The 19,059-nt window shown below is 40.2% G+C and overlaps 2 protein-coding genes across 6 annotated transcripts in view; one reads left to right on the plus strand and one right to left on the minus strand.

The window, feature by feature from the left end:
* The window catches only part of WASHC5 (WASH complex subunit 5), a 52,039-nt gene extending 50,492 nt beyond the window's left edge, over positions 1-1,547 (minus strand). For both annotated transcript variants that reach the window (XM_081258681.1, XM_081258682.1), the window contains exon 1: positions 1,445-1,547. The gene's annotated coding sequence lies outside the window, so the exon portion shown is untranslated. The remainder of the gene's footprint in view (positions 1-1,444) is intronic.
* A 65-nt stretch (positions 1,548-1,612) lies between these two features.
* NSMCE2 (NSE2 (MMS21) homolog, SMC5-SMC6 complex SUMO ligase) overlaps positions 1,613-19,059 on the plus strand; it is a 225,840-nt gene continuing 208,393 nt past the window's right edge. For 2 of the 4 annotated variants that reach the window (XM_081258685.1, XM_081258686.1), the window contains exons 1-2: positions 1,613-1,788; positions 8,836-8,999. In XM_081258685.1, coding sequence (XP_081114811.1) covers positions 8,849-8,999 — 151 coding nt within the window. In that variant the 5' untranslated portion in view covers positions 1,613-1,788; positions 8,836-8,848. The remainder of the gene's footprint in view (positions 1,789-8,835; positions 9,000-19,059) is intronic. The other 2 variants (XM_081258687.1, XM_081258684.1) reach the window with 2 other exon arrangements.

A 19,059-nucleotide genomic window follows, 5' to 3' on the forward strand; every position in this document is an offset into this window, starting at 1 on the left:
CAATGTTGTGTTAGTTTCTGCTGTTCAGAGAAGTGACTCAGCTATATGTATACATATATCCCCTATTCCCTCTTTTTTGGATTTCCTTCCCATTTAGGTCACCACAGAGCACTGAGTAGAGTGCCCTGTACTATACAGCAGGTTCTCATTAGTTATCTCTGTTATACATATTAGTGTATATATGTCAGTCCTAATCTCCCAGTTCATCTCTCCCCCGCCCCCAACAAATCTTCCTTTTAGAGGTTCTGCTGGTGCTAGGGATGAAGACAACTCATAAAGACCAGCTTTCTCAGTAGAGGCTCTCTTACTATTTGACATGCAATGAAACTAGAGATCCCACTCAATTTCCTAATTTTGTTTTTACAAGGCACCCAGAAAAGTGGTTGTAACTTCACTTTCCAGAATTTGGTATGGAATTGTGATTTTTAGTTTGTAAAGTAATCCTAGACAAAAGACAACATGCTTTCAAGAATAAAGCATGGCAACATCATACCAATTACCCAATGAGTACAGAACTGAAATCTGAAAATTAAGTTGCCCTGGGAAGAACCACTCTTTATCCTACTCAGAGGACAAAAGAAGACTGATCTATTTTAATCCTTTTACAAAACCTCAGTTCCATAAAGAAGGAAGCACTGGTCTCCACCAATCCGTTATCAGGAACAAACTATAGCGGTTGTTGATCAAAAGTGACCGGCATATCTCTTCCAGAAAAGTTCTAAAATAAGTCTAATCACTCTAGTCTGAGAATCCCGAAAAAGAAAGAAGAAAAACCGGAAGGTGTTCCCTGTTGTGGGCAAAGGCAGTAAAGCCTCTCTCTCCCCCTTCTCCCAGCATCTCCTAGGCTGGAGGAAGCTCCACGCACTTGGAATCAATCAGGAGACCCGGTTCCATTACCGGCTCTGTGTTTTTTAGTTTTTTTAACTGTACGACCACAGACAAATTAGGACCCTCGAAACTATTTTTTGAAATTCAAAGGACTTTGGCATGTCATACATAGGTGAGGGAATTAAGGTGCAGAGAGGAGCAATGACTTGCCCAAACTCACAGCCCGTGGTAGAACTGGAATTCAAACCCGGGTCCGTGAGACCGTAAAAGCTTCCACCAACCACTCAGGTTTCTGGAGAGTAAATGGAGAAATCACGACGTCCACAGAACATTGCTCCCGGAAACTTGGAAGGATCAGATGCAGACTAAGCAGCTGAACATCACTAAAGCGCCAAAGAGGTGTGGAAAATTGTTTCCACCTGTGTGGAGGAGCTGCAGAGCCTGGACTGCAGCAGCAGCTCCAGGAAAACCCTCAGTCCTCCACGCCAGGTTCCCCCATCCAGACCCCACCCCATGCCGCAGAAGCCCCCACCACGGCCAGCGCGGCCCAGCCCTGGGGCGGGGGAGGGGACGGAGGACGTGAAGGAGGGGGCGCGCGCACACCGACGCTACTCACCTGTCACGCGGGCCGGGCCAGGGCGCACGCGCAGGGCCGGCGGTCGCGCGCGGAGTCAGCTTTCCGGCCCCCACTCCCCCGTTTCCGCAGGGGTCCCCTTCTACCCCAGCCCTTATCCAGAGCCGGCCGGACCCCGACTTCCGCCCGGCGCTCCCTCGGCCGTCACATGACAAAGGGGCGGAGAGCGGGGCGGGGCGTCATGTGACCACTCGCCGGCGAAGACTGATGACGCCTGAGCCCGCGCTCGCCGTTTCAGCGACAGGGGAAGGGAGTTACGGAAGCAGTCGGGGGTACCGGTGTGGGAAGTCCGGGCGCAGCCAGACGGAGCTACATCGGGCAGCCAGGTAAGGCAAGAGCGGGGCATGGCGATGGGGAGGGTGATGGGAGGTGTTGCCTCCCTCTCGGGCTCTCCGCCGGTGCCCCGAGCTACGGTCTGTGGACGTGTGTTATGGTCCTGGTTCTTTTCACCCCACAGCAATGAGGCTGGGGCGGTTTACCTCCCTCTCCAAGACGCCATCTCTCCATCCTTGGGCTCTATGTGTGTGGGGCAAAGATCACGAATTCTTTTGTTATTTTGTATTGAAATATAGTTGATTTACAATGTGTTAATTTCAGGTGTACAGCGAATTGATTCAGGTAAATATATATGTATAATTATATATATAGAGAGAGAGAGTGATTCAGGTAAATGTATATATATATATATATATATATATATATATTCCTTTTCAGATTCTTTTCCTTTATAGGTTATTAAGATATTGAATATAGTTTCCCGTGCTATACAGTAAGACCTTGTTTTGTCTGTTTTATATATAGTAGTGTGAGATCATGAATTCTTGATCTAAATAAATCTGGTTTGAGCCGGCTTTCAAAGCAGGGCCTTGGGCAGATCGTTTAAATAAACTCTCTGGGCGTCAGTTTCCTTTTCTCTCCTATAAATGGTTGTGAGGATTAACGATAATGAGAACAAATTGTAGGGGCACCAGTTTATGGCTTGCTATAGGGAACCTAGAAATGGTGGTTTCTGTTATTAATGTAATTCTCCCAAATCTTTACTGGTCACCTATTTTGTGTGAGGAACTGTTCTATGAAATGTGGAATCTGTCAGAATTCTAGTTTAATTTGCTCCCAGGGTGAAAGAGTGGCAGATATGGGAGCAAGTAGTTATGATGGTTTTTAAAATAGAACGGGGTGGTGGGGAGAGGGAGAGAGAGGGATAGTGCTAGCATGGAGAGAACAAGCAACTGAGAGGGCTTCATACAGATGTAACCTTGCGTATTGAAAAAGAAGATACAGCTATGGCTGAACTTGTATAGGACCCTGTGGATTTAAAGGAGGTCAGCACAGTATCTAAACTATTTGCTCTGTACTTACCACTTGTTGTACAGAAAGATGAGAGGAGTATTTTTATTTTTATATTAGCTAATAATTGGCCTCACCTACAGAGAATCTTATAGACCTGCTCTGGTCTGAATGTTTGTGTCCCCTTCCTACCCCCACCCCCCAATTCATATGTTGAATTCCTAAAGCCAGTGTGATGGTATTAAGAGGTAGAGCCTTTGGGAAGAGCTTAGGTCACGAGGATGGAGCCTTCCTAGTAGCCTTAATACCTTTGTAAAAGAGGCTCCAGAGAGCTCCCTTGCCCCTTCTACCATGTGAAGACACAGAGCTAGAAGGCCCTGGCCATGAATCACCAGAAGAGGGCCTTCACCAGAATGCGGCTATGCTGGTGCCTTGACCTTGGACTTCCCATCCTCCAGAACTGTGAGAAATGTTTCTGTCGTTTATACGTTACTGTGTCTGGTATTTTGTTACAGCAGCACCAACAGACAAAGACAAGGCCTATTAGGGAAGGCAACATAACATGCTAGGGAAAAGCTCAGGAAATGCATAACCTTGTTTTAAACTTTCTTTGAGACCATAGGTACAGAGAACAAAACAGTGACAGTTCCCTGGGGAAGGCTCCAAGGGGGATTAGTTTAAACCAGGGTTTCTCAACCACTGCACTGTTGACATTTGGTGCCAAATAATTCTTTGCTGTGGGGGGCTGTCCTGTGAATTATGTACTTAGCTGTACTTAGTGGGAGAAATAGGGAAAAGTGCGTTTAGTCCATCTTTCGCCTCCAGCCATTCTCTTTGCTCCTCGATCTGAGTCGTTCCTCTTGATAGTGCAGAATTAACAGACGGACGTTTTCCCCACCTCTCCGCAAGTGTAAAGTTTCATTGGAGTAATGTGAATTTTGCATTCATATAAGGATCGCTCCCATGTAGTAGACACTTTCCATTTATCCTGGATTATATTAATCCTTATATACATTGTGCCTTAGCTCAGGCTGCTATTAAAAAAATACCATAGACTGGTGGCTTAAGCAACAGAAATTTATTTCTCACAGATTTGGAGACTGGAAGTTGGGGACCATGGTGCTGGTATGGTTGGATGCTGGTGAGGGCTCTCTTCCTGGTTTGTAGACAGCCACCTTACTGTATCTTTACGTGGTGAACAGAGAGAGCAAACCCTGGTGTCTCTTCCTCTTCTAATGCACTAATCCCATTGTGAGGGCTCCCCGCCTCACTTAAACTTAATCAGCTCCCAAAGGCTCCATCTCTATATATCATCACATTGGGAGTTAGGGTAAACATAAATTTGGGGGGACAAAGTTACCTCAGTGTTCTCCATACTTGAGTTATTTGGGGTGCTTCATAAAAATACAGTTTCCTCAGTGTCCACTAGAGACTGATTCAATAGGTCTGAGATAGTATCCATTAATAGCTGTATTTTTAGTAAGTATTTCAACTGATTCTTAAGATAAGACAAGTTTGAGAAAACTACAAAATTTAATTTAGGGGACTTCCCTGGTGGCACAGTGATTAAGAATCAGCCTGCCAATGCAGGGGACGTGGGTTCGAGCCCTGGTTTGGGAAGATCCCACATGCCACGGGGCAACTAAGCCCCTGCTCCACAACTACTGAGCTCGCATGCCACAACTACTGAGCCTGCGCTCTAGAGCCCGTGCTCCGCAACAAGAGAAGCCACCGCAATGAGAAGCCCGCACACCACAACGAAGAATAACCCCCACTCACCACAACTAGAGAAGGCCCGCACACAGGGACGAAGACCCAAAGCAGCCAAAAATAAATAAATAATAAATAAATTAATTAATTTATTTTAAAAAAATAATTTATTCTTACAATAATGCTGTGAGATAGATGTGATTATCTCCTTTTTACACGGGAGCAAACTGAAGATAGAGAAGTTAAGCAACTCAACCAGAGTGATGCAGTTTTAATTGGGGTGGACAAGGTGGAATTTCCAGGCATTTGTGTCCAAGGTCCGTTCACTTATGCACTCTTCTGTATTGCTGCTCACAGTATTGTATGATTAACTTGATGGTAATATTTGCTCTCATTTTAAAAGATTATATGCCAGACATTATTCTGAGTGTTTTGTTATACATATGAACTCATTCAGTCCTCCCAGTAATCCTTGAAGTCGGCACTGGATCATGCCCATGTTGCAGAAAGGAAAAGTGAAGCATTGAGAGGTTAAATAACTTGCCTGAAGTTATTCAGCTACTTAATTGGCAAAATCAGGCTTCGAGCTCATGTAGTCTGGCTCCAGAGGCTACAGTGTTTAACCCCTACTAGAGTTTTTAGTCGTTAACCCCTACTAGTATCACCTCCATATTCTACTCTATAACGTAACTAATGTTTATTTTTAATATAAACGTGTTTCATGTTACCTTTAAGTAAAATTAATATTCCAGGAAGATATATCATGTTCATACTGTGGCTTTACTCCATCTGGCTTACCCTCGGTGTGTGTGTATGTGTGTGTGTGTGTATACACTTTGATAATTGTGTTTCCAGAACAGTGCTATCCAATGCAGTAGCCATTAGGTGCATGTGGCTATTTAAAATTTTTTTTGATTTTGCATTATTTTAATATAGCAAAGCATTGACAAGAATAATAAATAGGCAACTTATTTCATAAATTTTGTTTTATAAAAATATTTGTTGAACAGAGTTGCTTGAAAAGAGGCAAAAAGACAGTATGTAGAAATATTAGTGATGAAATATTTACATATATCTATTTCAAAAATTATAATAGAAAATATTCTCCATCTAGAAGCATTACTTCTGAGATTACCAGGTTCCCTGGCACCTGTAGTGTTTCACAATTAAAAAAAAATCATGGTCTTCATAGAAGAGTCATATGAAGGTGTCAACAGTTTCACATTCATAAGCATGACATGCAATTTTGAAGAGAATAGCGGGAAATTCTATGACAAATTAAAATAATAAGACCACATTGAGATAATATATCTTCAGAAAAATACTGGTGTCATAGTATTAAAGACGGATATGGCTAATAAACTGATTAATGAATGTAAATATGTACCAAGAATAACAGTTTCTTTTTTTTTTAAAGTTTTGGTAATCAATATAAAAAGATTTCTAAATCTGTTTTAATGCATGTAGATATATATTACTATTATTTTTTTAAAGTGTAGTTGACTTCCAATATGGCTATTTAAATTTAAATTGATTAAAATTAAATAAAATTTAAAACTCAGTTCCTCAGCCACGCTAATCATATCAATAGTCATTATATTATGACTCTCAGTAATCACTGCTAATCAATAGTCACACGTGCCTAATAGCTTCTGTATTGGACAGTGAGATTATAGAACATTTTTGTCATGGCAGGAAGTTCTATTAGACATTGCTGCTCTAGACAATTTAGACTTACACTAGAATCAAGATTGACTAGAAAACTGAATACTTGAACCATATCGTTTGATCTTTGCAGGATTGTATTTTTTGAGTAACAGTTGGTGTTATAATAGGTATACCCCCAAATCTAAATGGCTTTGCACAATTGAAGTTTTTCTTTTCTTTCATGCATGGAACCTGATTGGTGGGCACTTTTCCTCCAGGCAGTGAAGTAGGAACCTAGGCTCCTTCCATTTGGTGGTTCTCTATCTTCAGTATGTGGCTTCTAAGGTCATTGCTTGCCTGTTTCAAGCTGACAAATGGGAAGGAGTGTGGAGATAGAGTGCCGTTTTCATGGATGGGGCCTGGCAGTGGCTTCTGTTTCACTGCCTTGAATTCAATCATACTGCCACACGTAACTGCAAGGAAGGCTGCAAACTGTGGTCTAGCTGTACGAGCAGGTTGAAGAGGAAATGGGTTTGGTGGGCACTGAGCTGGAATCTGCCACACGTGTCCTGTCCTTAGCTTACCCTGAGACATAATCTAAGAAACAGTCCTCGGAAGCTTACTATTGCTGTATCGTAAGAATATTGTTAAGGACATTTTTCAGTGTGACTCTTATTATCTCATACGTGATGATCCATGCTGCCTTGATTGCCATGGAAAGTCTTATTTTTCTTGAGTTCTTGGCGTACTTTATGGAGAAGAGAATTCTGTAATTTTCACTTTTTGTTTTGCTTGTCAGGAAATCTCATAGCCAAATTTGTATTTACAAATATAGTGCTGTGTAGAATCATAAAGAATCCTAAAGCTTATATGATTACATTCTAAATTTTCTCATGTACTTGGTTTTCCCTTTAATCTGTTTTTTGATCCTGATTTTTATGAATTTACATATTTTCCATCTTATTGCATGTTTGTGTTCATATTGTGTTAACTATCCCAACTTGTTTGGTGTAATAAAGTGAGATTGTAAATAAATATTGTCTTTCACCAAAACACACATATTCAAAACACCATTATTTTTTTTTTATTGGGTATAGTTGTTTTACAATGTCATGATAGCTTCTACTGTACAGTGAAGTAAAGTAGAGTTCCCTGTGCTATACAGCAGGTTCTCATTAGTTATCTACTTTATACATATTAGTGTATATATGTCAATTCAAATCTCCCAATTCATCCCACCCACCCACCCACCGCTTCTCCCCTTGTCATTATTGGTTTTTCATTCATATACACGGTCATGTCTTCTCTCTCTCAGTGTGAAATTTTAACACCACAGAAGCTCTTAGAAGATAACATAATGAGAACCCTTGTTCCATCATCTGGATTTTAACATCTGTAACATTTTGCCATATTTGCTTCAGGTCTTGATTTTTAAGATCATTTAAAGAAAAAAAACAGATAAAGTTAAAGTCCCCAGGTCTACCTGGACCTTTATCCTTCATTAAGACCCTCTATGCTATGTTCCAAAAAATACTTACTGAATATTTGTTAACTGAATGATTTGAATTGATGATGAGTTGTATTGTGGATGTTTGTAGTAGACTAACACCTCAAAAATAGAAATTAACATCTTAAACATCTTCTCTGTGACCTTCCCTTTTTATACCCTGTGTCATTTTTAATGAATCTAATGATTGACAGGCCTATTTGTTGAATGAATGGATGAATTTAATGAAAAGGGACTAATAATTGAGAAACTGCTGTAGTAATCCAGTTGTGAGGTAAACATGGTGGCAGTGGAGAGGATTGGAAGGGCCACTGATACTAGACAGCTAAGCAATCTGTCCGTGGTCACTCAGCAGTACAGTGGCAGAACCTGAATTCACGCTGTATCAGTATGATTCTGAGAAAATACCTTTTTTGCTACCATACAGCCTTTCTTCTAAGCCTGTATAAATTCTCTCCACTTTTCTGGATGGTTTCAGTGGACTGAATTTCAGGTGGTTTGTGAATTAAGCAAAGATGTCTTTTTGTAGGGAGCTTTACGTAAGTAGTCCAAAGCTTAAAGAGTTGGAGGTTGAATATACAGATTAGGGAGTATTTTAATATGAAGATAATAATTGAAATTGTTACAGTGGGTGAGCTACCAGAAGATAACAATTTACAGACAAATTCTGTTTTTTTCTGAAACAGAATCTGGGATCTCACCAAGTCTATAAATCTTAGAACCCAGAGGTTCTATAAAAAAAATAAAAGTTTTCTTATAGTTTTCAGAATTTAATATGTATATATGTCAGATAAGTTAAAAATTACAGGTTTTCAAAATTCTCCCTTATTTAACTATTTTATTGCTACTATTTTCATTTTTTTGGAAGAATGCTTTATATGAGCAATGTACTTTTTCTGACACACTTATGTTTTAGGTTTTTGGGAACTGTGCTATTGTTGAATTCTTTAGAGCATCAGGGAATCTTTTGGAAGAGGGTGTTCTCCCTCCTTTATATACTGACGTACATCTTCTTTATATATTGAAATTCATCTATTGTGTTTGGTGGCCCAGATGATGGGACAATGCTTTGATATCCTTTCAAGTGATATAGAATGTAGATAATTGTGTAGCACTTGTGGGATATTGGATACAATCATATGGATGTTTATAGTGGTTCTGTTTTCCTATGCAGTTATTATTCTTATTCATAAATTTTGTTTCATTGTGTTTGAAAACTTAGGTAATAATTCAAGATGCCAGGGCCTTCAAGTTCAGGTTCAACTGGTTTTATATCCTTCAGTGGTGTAGAATCTGCACTCTCCTCCTTGAAAAACTTCCAGTCCTGCATCAGCTCTGGAATGGACACAGCTTCTAGTGTTGCTTTGGATCTTGTGGAAACTCAGAGTAAGTAATAATTAAAATTTATTTCTTTTGTGTCTATTTTGATGTAACCCTGAGTGGTGGCATTGCTCTAGGGATGCAAGATACTGCTCACCTTTTGGGTAACCTTGGGACAATCATTTAATCCCTCTGGGCATCTGTTTTCTCATCTTGTTTTACATACCACATAGTGATGTACTTCGGATAAGATGAGATTGACTCATTCATATGTGTTCAGACCCCCATGAGCCACTAGAGACTGCACTAGAAATTTATGGGCTGAAACATGAAGGTATCTGACCTCAAGGAACATACAATCAAAAGTATGTGACATTTGTGGGACTTCCCTGGTGGCGTACTGGTTAAGAATCCGCCTGCCAATGCGGGAGACATGGGTTCGATCCCTGGTCCAGGAAGATTCCACATGCTGCTGGGCAACTAAGCCCGTGCTCCACAACTATTGAGCCTGCACTCTAGAGCCTGCGAACCACAACTACTGAGCCCACACACGGCAACTGCTGAAGCCTGAGTGCCTAGAGCGCGTGCTCCGCAACAAGAGAAGCCACCGCAATGAGAAGCCCATGCACTGCAACAAAGAGTAGCCCCTGCTCGCCGCAACTAGAGAAAGCCTGCGTCCGGCAACAAAGACCCAACACAGCCAAAAAAAAAAAAAAAAGTATGTGACATTTGTGAACTGTACAGTATACAGCATTATGATAGTTATTTTCCAGTAATTTAACTATATTTTGTTCATGCTTAATTACTCAATAGACAGACTAAGCTGATGCTAGGGGTACTGGTAAAGGAAGGCCTCTACAAAATTGAGAAAAGTTCAGTTTTGCTGAGCTTGACCACAATTTTTTGATGAGAAGATCTAGAAAGATGTTATTTGCTTTGTTTGGATTAAATTTGTTTTTATTTTATATTATATATGGAAGCAGGGGAGCAACATAATCTTTTTGTTTTTCTTTTAATATCACTGTTTTTCAGCAATTTGATTGTGATGTGCCTTGGTGTGATTTTCTTTGTTTATTCTGTCTGGTGTTCTTCGAGCTTTATGGATTTGTAGGCTTACAGTTTTGATCAAATTTGGAAAAAAATTCTGCTGCTATTTCTCTCCCCTCTCTTCTCCTTCTGGGGCTCCAATTACATGTATGTTAAGCTGCTTGGTAATGTCTCATAAGTCACTGAGGCTCTGGTGATTTTTTTCAAGTCTTTTTTTCTCTCTGACTTTAGTATGAATAGTTTCTTTTGCTGTGTCTTCAAGTTCATTAGTCCTGTCTTCTCAAGTGTCTAATAGACTAAATCTATCCAGGGAATTTTTAATTTCAGAGACTGTATTTTTCAGCTTTAGAAGACATGAAAAAGAATTAAATGGAATCTTATTTCTCTCTTCATTATGCTCATGTTTTCCTCTGTATGCTTGAGCACATGGAGCGTATTTATAATAGCTATTTTAATATCCTTGTCTGCTAATTCTGTCATCTCTGTTGCCACTTGTGTGTATTATGTTGTTGAGTTTTGGGATTTTGTCATCTTCTTTTAAAGAGTATTGACCTTTGTTTTGGTTGGCAGCTAAGTAATTTGTGGATTAGGCTGATCCATCCCAGGCTTGTTGTTAAACTTCCTTAGGGCAGGTCTAGTGTAGCTTTACTTTAGGGCTAATTTAGCCTTGTTACAAAGCTTGCTCTTTCTGGAGTCTCTGTTGATTGCCCAGAGAGTTCAACGAGAAAGCTCTGCTCTGCTGGATGGAATTTGAATGTCTTCCGGTCCTGTGTGAATTCTGGGAATTGTTCACTTCACAGCTCCCAGCAGTTGTTCCTCAGCAGCTTAGGATTCAGCATCAGACTCAAGGGGATCTCTGTGCTGATCCCTCAGGGGCTTTCCCTGCATGCCCCCCTACAGTGCTCTGTCTTGCAAAACGCCTGCTGCTCACCCTCCCTGCACTCCGGTCTCTTGTCTTCTCAGTCCTTTAAGACTGCTGTGCTCCTCTTGGATTCCTCCTCCGTTGTGCAAGGAAGAGGGCAATTAGAGGACTTACCTCACCTGCTTTCCTTTTCGCAGGCATCCCGGTTCTGCTCTGCCTATTGTCCCACTGCCTGAAAGCAGTTGCTTCATATATTTTGTCCAGCTTTATAGTCACTCATGGCAGAAAGGCCAGTTCCATACTAGATATTCATTCACAGCTGGCAGCAGAAGTCACCCATCATCTTTAGTGGGTGGCCTCTAAAGGTCTTACCCCTGTCCAGCCTGATCTGTAGTCTCTTTTTGATGGTGATGGATATTCAGCTTTGGTAGGTAGTCCTGGGTAAACTCATAATAAGATCTTAAATCATAAGAGAGAAGGGCTGCTATGTAACCTCCTGGAGGATTGTAGTCAGTTTTTTTCAGGATTTGCTTTGAAGATTTCTTAGTATGTTTGATACAGAGTTCATTTTTGTTTGTTTTTGTTTTATTTTTTTAAAATAAAAAGTACATTTTGATGCAAAATGCAACATCTGTTTCATTTAAAAAGAAATATAAGCATCATTTTTTGAAAGATTCATGCTCTAAAGCAGGGATTGGCAAAGTTTTTCCATAAGGAGTCAGATAGCAAACGTTTTCAGTTTTGTGGGCCATGTGGTCTCTGTCGCAACTCCTCTGTTGCACGTCTGACAATTATTATAAAAATAGTTTTGACCCTGTGGACCTTGTGGAAGGGTCTTGGGGACCACATCCTGAGAACTGCTTATGAACCTGAATTGGAGTGCTTATGAGCAGGACTTCGGTGACAGGAGAAACTCCCTACAGAGAGGATGCCTAGGATGACCCCCCCTGGAGTAATAGAGCAAGAGCTTGTTAGGAGAGCAGTTTTCATGGGACGCCCGACTGAGGTGCCGTCTGAGGACCCAGAGGGTAGAGAAACACCTGGTATTTAAGTAAATTTGAAAGTAACTCAGCCTCTGACAGTAGATGAAAGACTTTTAGGAGAGAGAGCCAATATTGCTACTTAATCGCAGGACTTGGAATCAGCCTGATACGGGCGGGTTCTAGTCCCAGTTCCAGCTTTAGTTCTATAACTTGCCCAAAGATAGGTAATTTCTTTGAACTTCTGATTTTTTATCTGTGAAATAGAGATAAAAATGCCCATTTTATAAGGTTGTTGGAGTTAAATAAGATAGTATATGCAAAGTGCTCTTAGCGTAGTGTTTATTCAATAACTATCAAAAAGTATAGCCAGCAATTAGAAATTTAAGGGTCAGAGCTTAGAAGAAGGGCCTGTGATGTGAAGAGGGGAGCAAAGGTGGATGAGTTTGGAGTCTATTTAAGGCTTTTGGTTTGCGTGCAGCTAAATCAGTAATTCACGTTAGCCAACACTACAACGATTAATAAAGGTTTGTTCCTTCAGGTTGTTTACAGTTTAGCTGGGAAGCAAGACATATACATGCTATTCGAACATTAAGTGAACACTGAGGGCCTAAACATTGAACATTAAGGTCCTGAAAGAAGTTAGGACTTTATTATTGGGTGGTTTAAAGTAGAGGAGGAATGTGGCAAGATCCAGGTCTAGAAAGATAACCTCATGGCAATACTGAGGATGCTATGGAGGATGGAGATACCTCAAGTAGCTAATGAAGTCATTTCAGTAGCTCAGGTGGAAAAAGTAAGTTCAACTAAGATATTATAGTTGAGGTGAAGAGGATTCAATTTGTGTGCTTTGTGTCTTATATTATGCTCCTACATTGTGATATAGGCAGGATAGTGTAATGTAAGAGTGCAGAGCTTCGTGTACAGAATGCCTGGGTTCTTGTCCCAGCTCCATCTCTTACTATTTTTGTGTCCTTGGACAAGTTTTATAACCTCTGTTTTAGATTTCTGATTTGTAAATGGCATTATTGTGGGGATTAAATGAGATGATACTTACAAATTACATAGAGCAGTCATTAATACTTAATAAGTGCTCAGTAAATGTTAGCTATTATTTAGTCATTTGGTTTGCATTTGAGTTGACTATTTTCTTAGGCAATAGTCCATGGACTGGGAGAAATTAAAGTGCAGAAGAGCAGGTGGGAAAGTCCATGAACTATGTTCAGAGCAGAAATATTCCCTTTTCTTCTTAGCCTTATAAGATTAGACACACTTTCTGTTGACCTTTTGGGTTGCCCAGTTTCATCACAAATTAGAATGAATTTTGACAAAATAGGTGGTAGCAATCACTTAGGGATCATTTTCTCACTTTGCACTGCAGTTCTCTTGTCACTATATTATTAAATTATTGGTGGAGGGGATTCCTGCTGCCAAGAACTTTGGTGGTGATGTGTTTCGTTTTGTTTCCTGTTGGTTGCATATTCCTATACAAGTGCTTGTCCCTATTCAACTTTCTAGCATATTTGAAATTATCACCTTTCCTCGTGTTACGTTACAGCATATGGTGTCTGGGCAATTAGACTCTTGCTGCCACCCTATCTATTAGTTTTTCTCTAAATTTATTGGTATTCTAGTAATTCTTTATTTGAACTAACTGGGAAATGAAATTTGTTACGTTAAGAGGTTTTTCAGATAACCGGAGCTTATTTTTCAGATTTTAAAGTTTATTATGTACTTTTCTGTCTTCTTAAGCAGAATGTACTGACCTAATTTATCAGAGCTGTAGGTATCAACATCATCCTTAAGCAACTGAATTTTCATAAGCCCTTTAAGTTTAGTCAAGTAAATTTGAGGAATGGCCCTTCCCTAAAATGTTAGTGTACCTCAGGGTTGCGTCCTCTCTCTTCCTGCCCCTGTGTCAGGGTGTGTCTTCAGATGGCCTTCAGAGGTTTGGTTCTGCGATTCCATGGAAAATGTACATGCCTGAGGATTGACAGTTCTTATCAGATTCTTGCTGAATATTTGTGAGGAACGTTTGGAGGAAAAGAGTAAAAGGATGTATATTTAAATTGCCCAAGGGTCCAGTAGATGAGAAAACTTTGTTGGAGAGCTTCTGGATTTTACCCTCTATATTGCTTTTCTTTCTGTGACTTGCTGAAAGCAACAGAGCAGAAAGACTTCAGTTACTATGGTCAGGCAGGTAATTGGATGTTTGTTGAACTATTCTGAGGTATGGTGATGATAATGATGGCCATAATGATCAAAAGATGATAATAGCTTGATTGGTTACACACGTCAAATGTGCTGTTTTCACAAGTGATATCTCACTTGGTCCTAACTAATCCTTCAAAGTAAGGACTGTTGTTATCCCCACTGGGTACATGAGCCACTGAGGCTTAGCGAAGTTAAGTGCTCTCCAAAGGTCACACAGTTACTAAGTGGTGGGAGTTGAGACTTGAGCGTAAGGGACTTGATTGCAGTTTCTGCCCTTAACCATTACACTTTATTGAAAATTGATTGTGTTCGTCTAATGGCATTTGCAGCAATTGGATAATATTGAAATAACGTTTAGTGGTTTTGGTTATTTTGTTGAGGTTAACATTATCTGATTTTTCTTTTTTGTCCCTCTTCTTCCTTTCCTTCTCCTTTTTGAATCCCGAAATGAGGTTGCATGCCTTTTCTTAAACAGCCCATCAGCTTTTGTCCTATTCTGTTAGTGAAGTTCTCAATGACTTCCCTTGGACATTCACGCGTTCCCTGGACTTTGGTGTCTTCTACTTGTAAAGGCAGAGTTGAGTCTGGTCGTGGAAGGAAGAAGCTGGGACCTTTTGGGGTCATTGTGCTGACCCTAGTCTGTCTATTTCTGGACTTGTTGTAATGTCAGGAAAATCAGTTCCTTTTTGGTTAAGTGATGGCTGTCAGGTTTCCTCTCCATTGCAGCCCCTTGCAGTCCTGACTGATAGAAGTGATACAGTGAGTTGATTGAATGATAGTCTGTTCTTTCATGTATCCAGAATTTGTATTCTCGTTAAGAATGATCATCTTTTTAAACCTGATTCCTTTTTTTCTCACCTTGGTCTCCACCTAGGCAATAAACAGAGCTTCCACTTTGTGACAGTTACTTTAGAGTTAATGATGAATAAAGAACAGCCATCAGAGTTAAAAATTACATGGCCTTAGAAATTCGTACTTCTCATGAATAACTGAACTTTCAGATTTGCAAACCTTCAGCATTCAGTTGAGTGCATACTTCTGAATCTGGATGCTTTGGTGGGTAATATTCTAGTTTTCCCCCTGATACAAGGCATTCTAAAAATCTAAAAATTTGAGGGATAGAGAGAAAAAGAAGATTACGAACACCCACAACCCTATCACCCATCACCTAATTTTATGAAAAAGGAGTAATTATTTTACTTAAATCTTTTATGTTAAATTTATTTTGAAAATTACTTAATGGTTTGAGAAGCCACAGCACATACTGACCTCACATTCTCAAGACTTATTTTCTTAGGAAGATCCACATCATGGATTTTCATTATGCTGTAATAAATTTCTCCATCTAGAGAACTGCTTCTTATAGCCAGGACTCTAGTTAAGTGGGAAGGTTTCTTTTTGGCCTTGCTCTTATACTTTATTCCATAATTATGTTATTGAGTAGAAGCAGTAATTAGAAGAAAGTAATAATAGTGGGGTGGTGGCCAAAAAGACAATAAAAAAAAAACAACCATAAGAAGCCAATGTTTGTATTTCTTATATAGCTTTTAAAGCTGGAGTCAATTATAAAAGCAAAATATTATTATAACTTAAATAAATGAAGGCCATTGAAAATTATGCTATCTGTAGTGTTAAAAGTATAAAGGCATTGCCTACAGAGTAGTAAAAAGCCAGCTCTCTCAAAAAGCTCAGTTGTTTTGCCTATATCTTCATATTTCCCAGGTGTAAGGAAAAACTGTACTGTTTCTACTCTGCTACTCACAGCGCTTGTGACACTTCTAGCTCCACTTCCCACTCCAAGCAATTCTCCAATTCTCCAACTGGGTGTCCTACAATTCAACTCAGTTCTGATTCTATTTACCTGGAGTTAGTGTCAGATCTCACAGGTTAAGCGCTCAGTCCTATAAGGCTGCCCCCACTGCCCTTGGGTTCTGTAATTTGCTAGAGCAGCTCACAGAACTCAGGGAAACAGTTTATCTACTAGATTACCGATTTATTATAAAAAGGTACATCACAGGAACAGCCAGATGGAAGAGATGCAAAGGGCAAGGTAAGTGGGAAGGGGCGCAGAGCTTCCACGCCCTGTCCGAGCTTGCCTCGCTCCCAGCACCTCCGTGTGTTCACCGACCTGGAAGCTCTCTGAACCCTGCCCTTTTGGGTTTTTATGGAGGCTTCATTCAGTACCCACGCACGAGCAATTAAATCATTGACCACTAGTGATTGAGTCAATCTCCAGCCCTCTAATCATGTGGTTGGTTTCCATGGCAACCAGCCCCCTTCTTGAGGCTATCCAGATACCCCTAGCCACCAGTCATCTCATTAGAATACAAAAAGACTTTTATCACTTTGATGATTCCAAGGGCTTTAGGGGCAGAGACCAAATACATATTTCTTCCTATTATGTTACACCAGGACTGTGTGTGTTTGTTCATTGTAGTGGCATATTTGTAGACTCTATAGTTAATCAAGTGAAAAGAACTTCTGATGAAATACATTTTTGGAGGAGATTGAAATATGCTAATAAAAAGAATCACAGGGAAAATTTTCACAATGATGTATATATTAGGGCAGTGCAATAAAGTGAGAAAACAGCCTCGTAACATCAGTTAAGGCCCACAAAAAGATTTACCAGAATAAAATTTCCTGTTCCTTTTCCTCAATCCCTCTTCTTTGTCATCAGCAGTATTCATATTGATAGTCCATCAATGCCATTTTGAGGCTGAAAGGAACCTTAGCAGTTAGGTGATCTCTGATGCTTTTACTCACTGGTTCTTACTTCAGGGAATGGGAGCTTTTCAGAATGAGTGAGGTTTGTCAGCCTCTAGGGGTGGGCAGAGAATAGGACTGAGGAAGTGGGGGTGTGTGACAGCCCTCCATTCTGCTCCCTTACTGGTTATGAGTACAAAATGAGTACATTCCCTCTCTTCTTAACATTAATAAAATTTAGACTTGCTTTCAGATTGTGTGCTCAGGAAGTTGCCTGTAAGCACATGATCTGAAAATCTGAGCATGCGTTTTGTCTGGCATGATTAGGTCCTTGAAATTTAGAAGGGCAACATGTCCTCTTCTCAGAATCTCTAACCCTTTGCCCTGCTTGATTTTTCTCCTTACTACTTATGTCACCCCACCTTCTCACATACTATATCATTGGCATAGTTATTTGGTTTGTTGCCTGTCTGCCCTGTACGTAAGCACCATGACTGCAGGGATTTTTGCCAGGTGCCTCTAACTCCCCCGCCCTCACCCCTGCTGTTGCCTCTATCAGCACTTGGTATATAGAAGGCACTCAAGAAGTGAATGAATATATTTAAAACCTAGTAGGCAAATTAATATAAAAATTTCCTCTAATTGAGTATCTAGCTCATTTATATATGCACACGGGTTCATATCCATGGATCCATATATCCACTCCATCCCTGTATAGACCCCATCTATATAGCCATATATGCATAGTGTATATACAGTAGTGGGTGGTTTTTCCCTCAGGGCACCTTTGGCAACGTCTGGAGACATTTCTGATTGTCACAACTTAGAGGCAGATGGTGAATGTGCTACTGGTCTCTACCAGCCTCTAGGTGTTTAGGTGTAGCTAAATATCCTACAATGCATAGGACAGCCCCTGGGCAACATCCAGCCTAAAATGTCAGCAGTGCTGAGGCAGAGGAACTGTGATATACACATATGCACATACATATTCATTAACTCTGGTAAAAGGAAAATATTGTTTTTCACCCAGAGAGGTTTTGAAATTTGCCTAGTAGAAAGCATAGGCAATACTAGGGGCTCTTAAGGTAAATAATACCTGAACTTTTATTGTATGTACTGCTTGCTGGCAGTTAGGGATGTTCCCCTGTTTTCAGAGGTTCTTCATGTTCTCCTTATATTTTATATTTCTTTTTTGTGTTTTTTCCCTGTCTGGTCTGTAAGGTCCTTGAGGATAGGATTCGTCTATAGTCATCCTCATACCCCACCTTCAGAGCCTGGCAGAGGGCTTTGTACATTTTAGGTCGTCTGCAGATGCTTATTGAGTGAATCAGTCAGTCAGTCAATGAAGTAATTAAGGAATTTGGGTGTTGGGTTGAAGCAGCCATAGTAGGAGAATTAACCCCACTCACAGAAATGGGCAAATGCCACAAATCAAGCTGTTCTCATCAACTGGAGAGCTGGTCTTTCAGGTTACCAGCATGCCACGGGACATTTGTCACATTGGAACGTATTTGTATTTGGTAGATATGGTTGGTGAAATACTCTAAAGGTTACAAAGCCTGAATGCTGGGGGAACTTCAGGGTCAGCCTTTTCCTCAGCTGGTGAGATTCCTGTACCGTTGACTTGTGTCTTCGAAATATGTGTGAGATGTTGCTATTAAATGTATCACTACCATAATTGTATTGTTTAGTCTTGACCTGGGAACATGCCTCACCTTCTGATGTAAGCGTTTCCCAAAGTGGGTGAGGAAAAGAGAGCCGCCAGAGCTGACTATAGGCAGATACTATTAAATAAAGGTGCATGCGGTGAAAATCACTGAAAGGGGTAGTCTTATCCTCACTCTACAGATGGGAAAATGAGGCTCACTGAATCGAAGTAACTCGCCATAGGGCACACACCGAAGTGGCAGCCAGGGAATTTGAATTTGAAACCAGTTTGGCCTGATTTCAGCCCCTTGACCTAGATTAATCTGGCGCCCCTTTCTCTTTCTGATGGCCCTCAGTTGATGGCAGTAATCCTTTCTAGCTGTTAGTGATGTGAGGGGCATTTTTTGGGTATATTTTTTCTACTTATTGCATTTATATGAGGTTTTACACCTTTTTTACAAATGAGAAAGTTTTAAATTCAAAAAATTAATTAGTGAACAGTAGAGCATTTGAACTAGCAAAGTAGTATGGCACTTACCCCATACAGTGGTTCAACACAGATTTGTCTTTGCAATGATAGTGACAACGAGAAAAGTTCTTTTTAAAAAATCAGTTCCAAGATTTTTTTCTCGTGTTTAAAAAATTATTATTATTTACATTTTGCTTTTGA

The sequence above is a fragment of the Mesoplodon bidens genome, assembly GCF_964165515.1.
Source record: "Mesoplodon bidens genome assembly, chromosome: 16".
NCBI lineage: Eukaryota > Metazoa > Chordata > Mammalia > Artiodactyla > Ziphiidae > Mesoplodon > Mesoplodon bidens.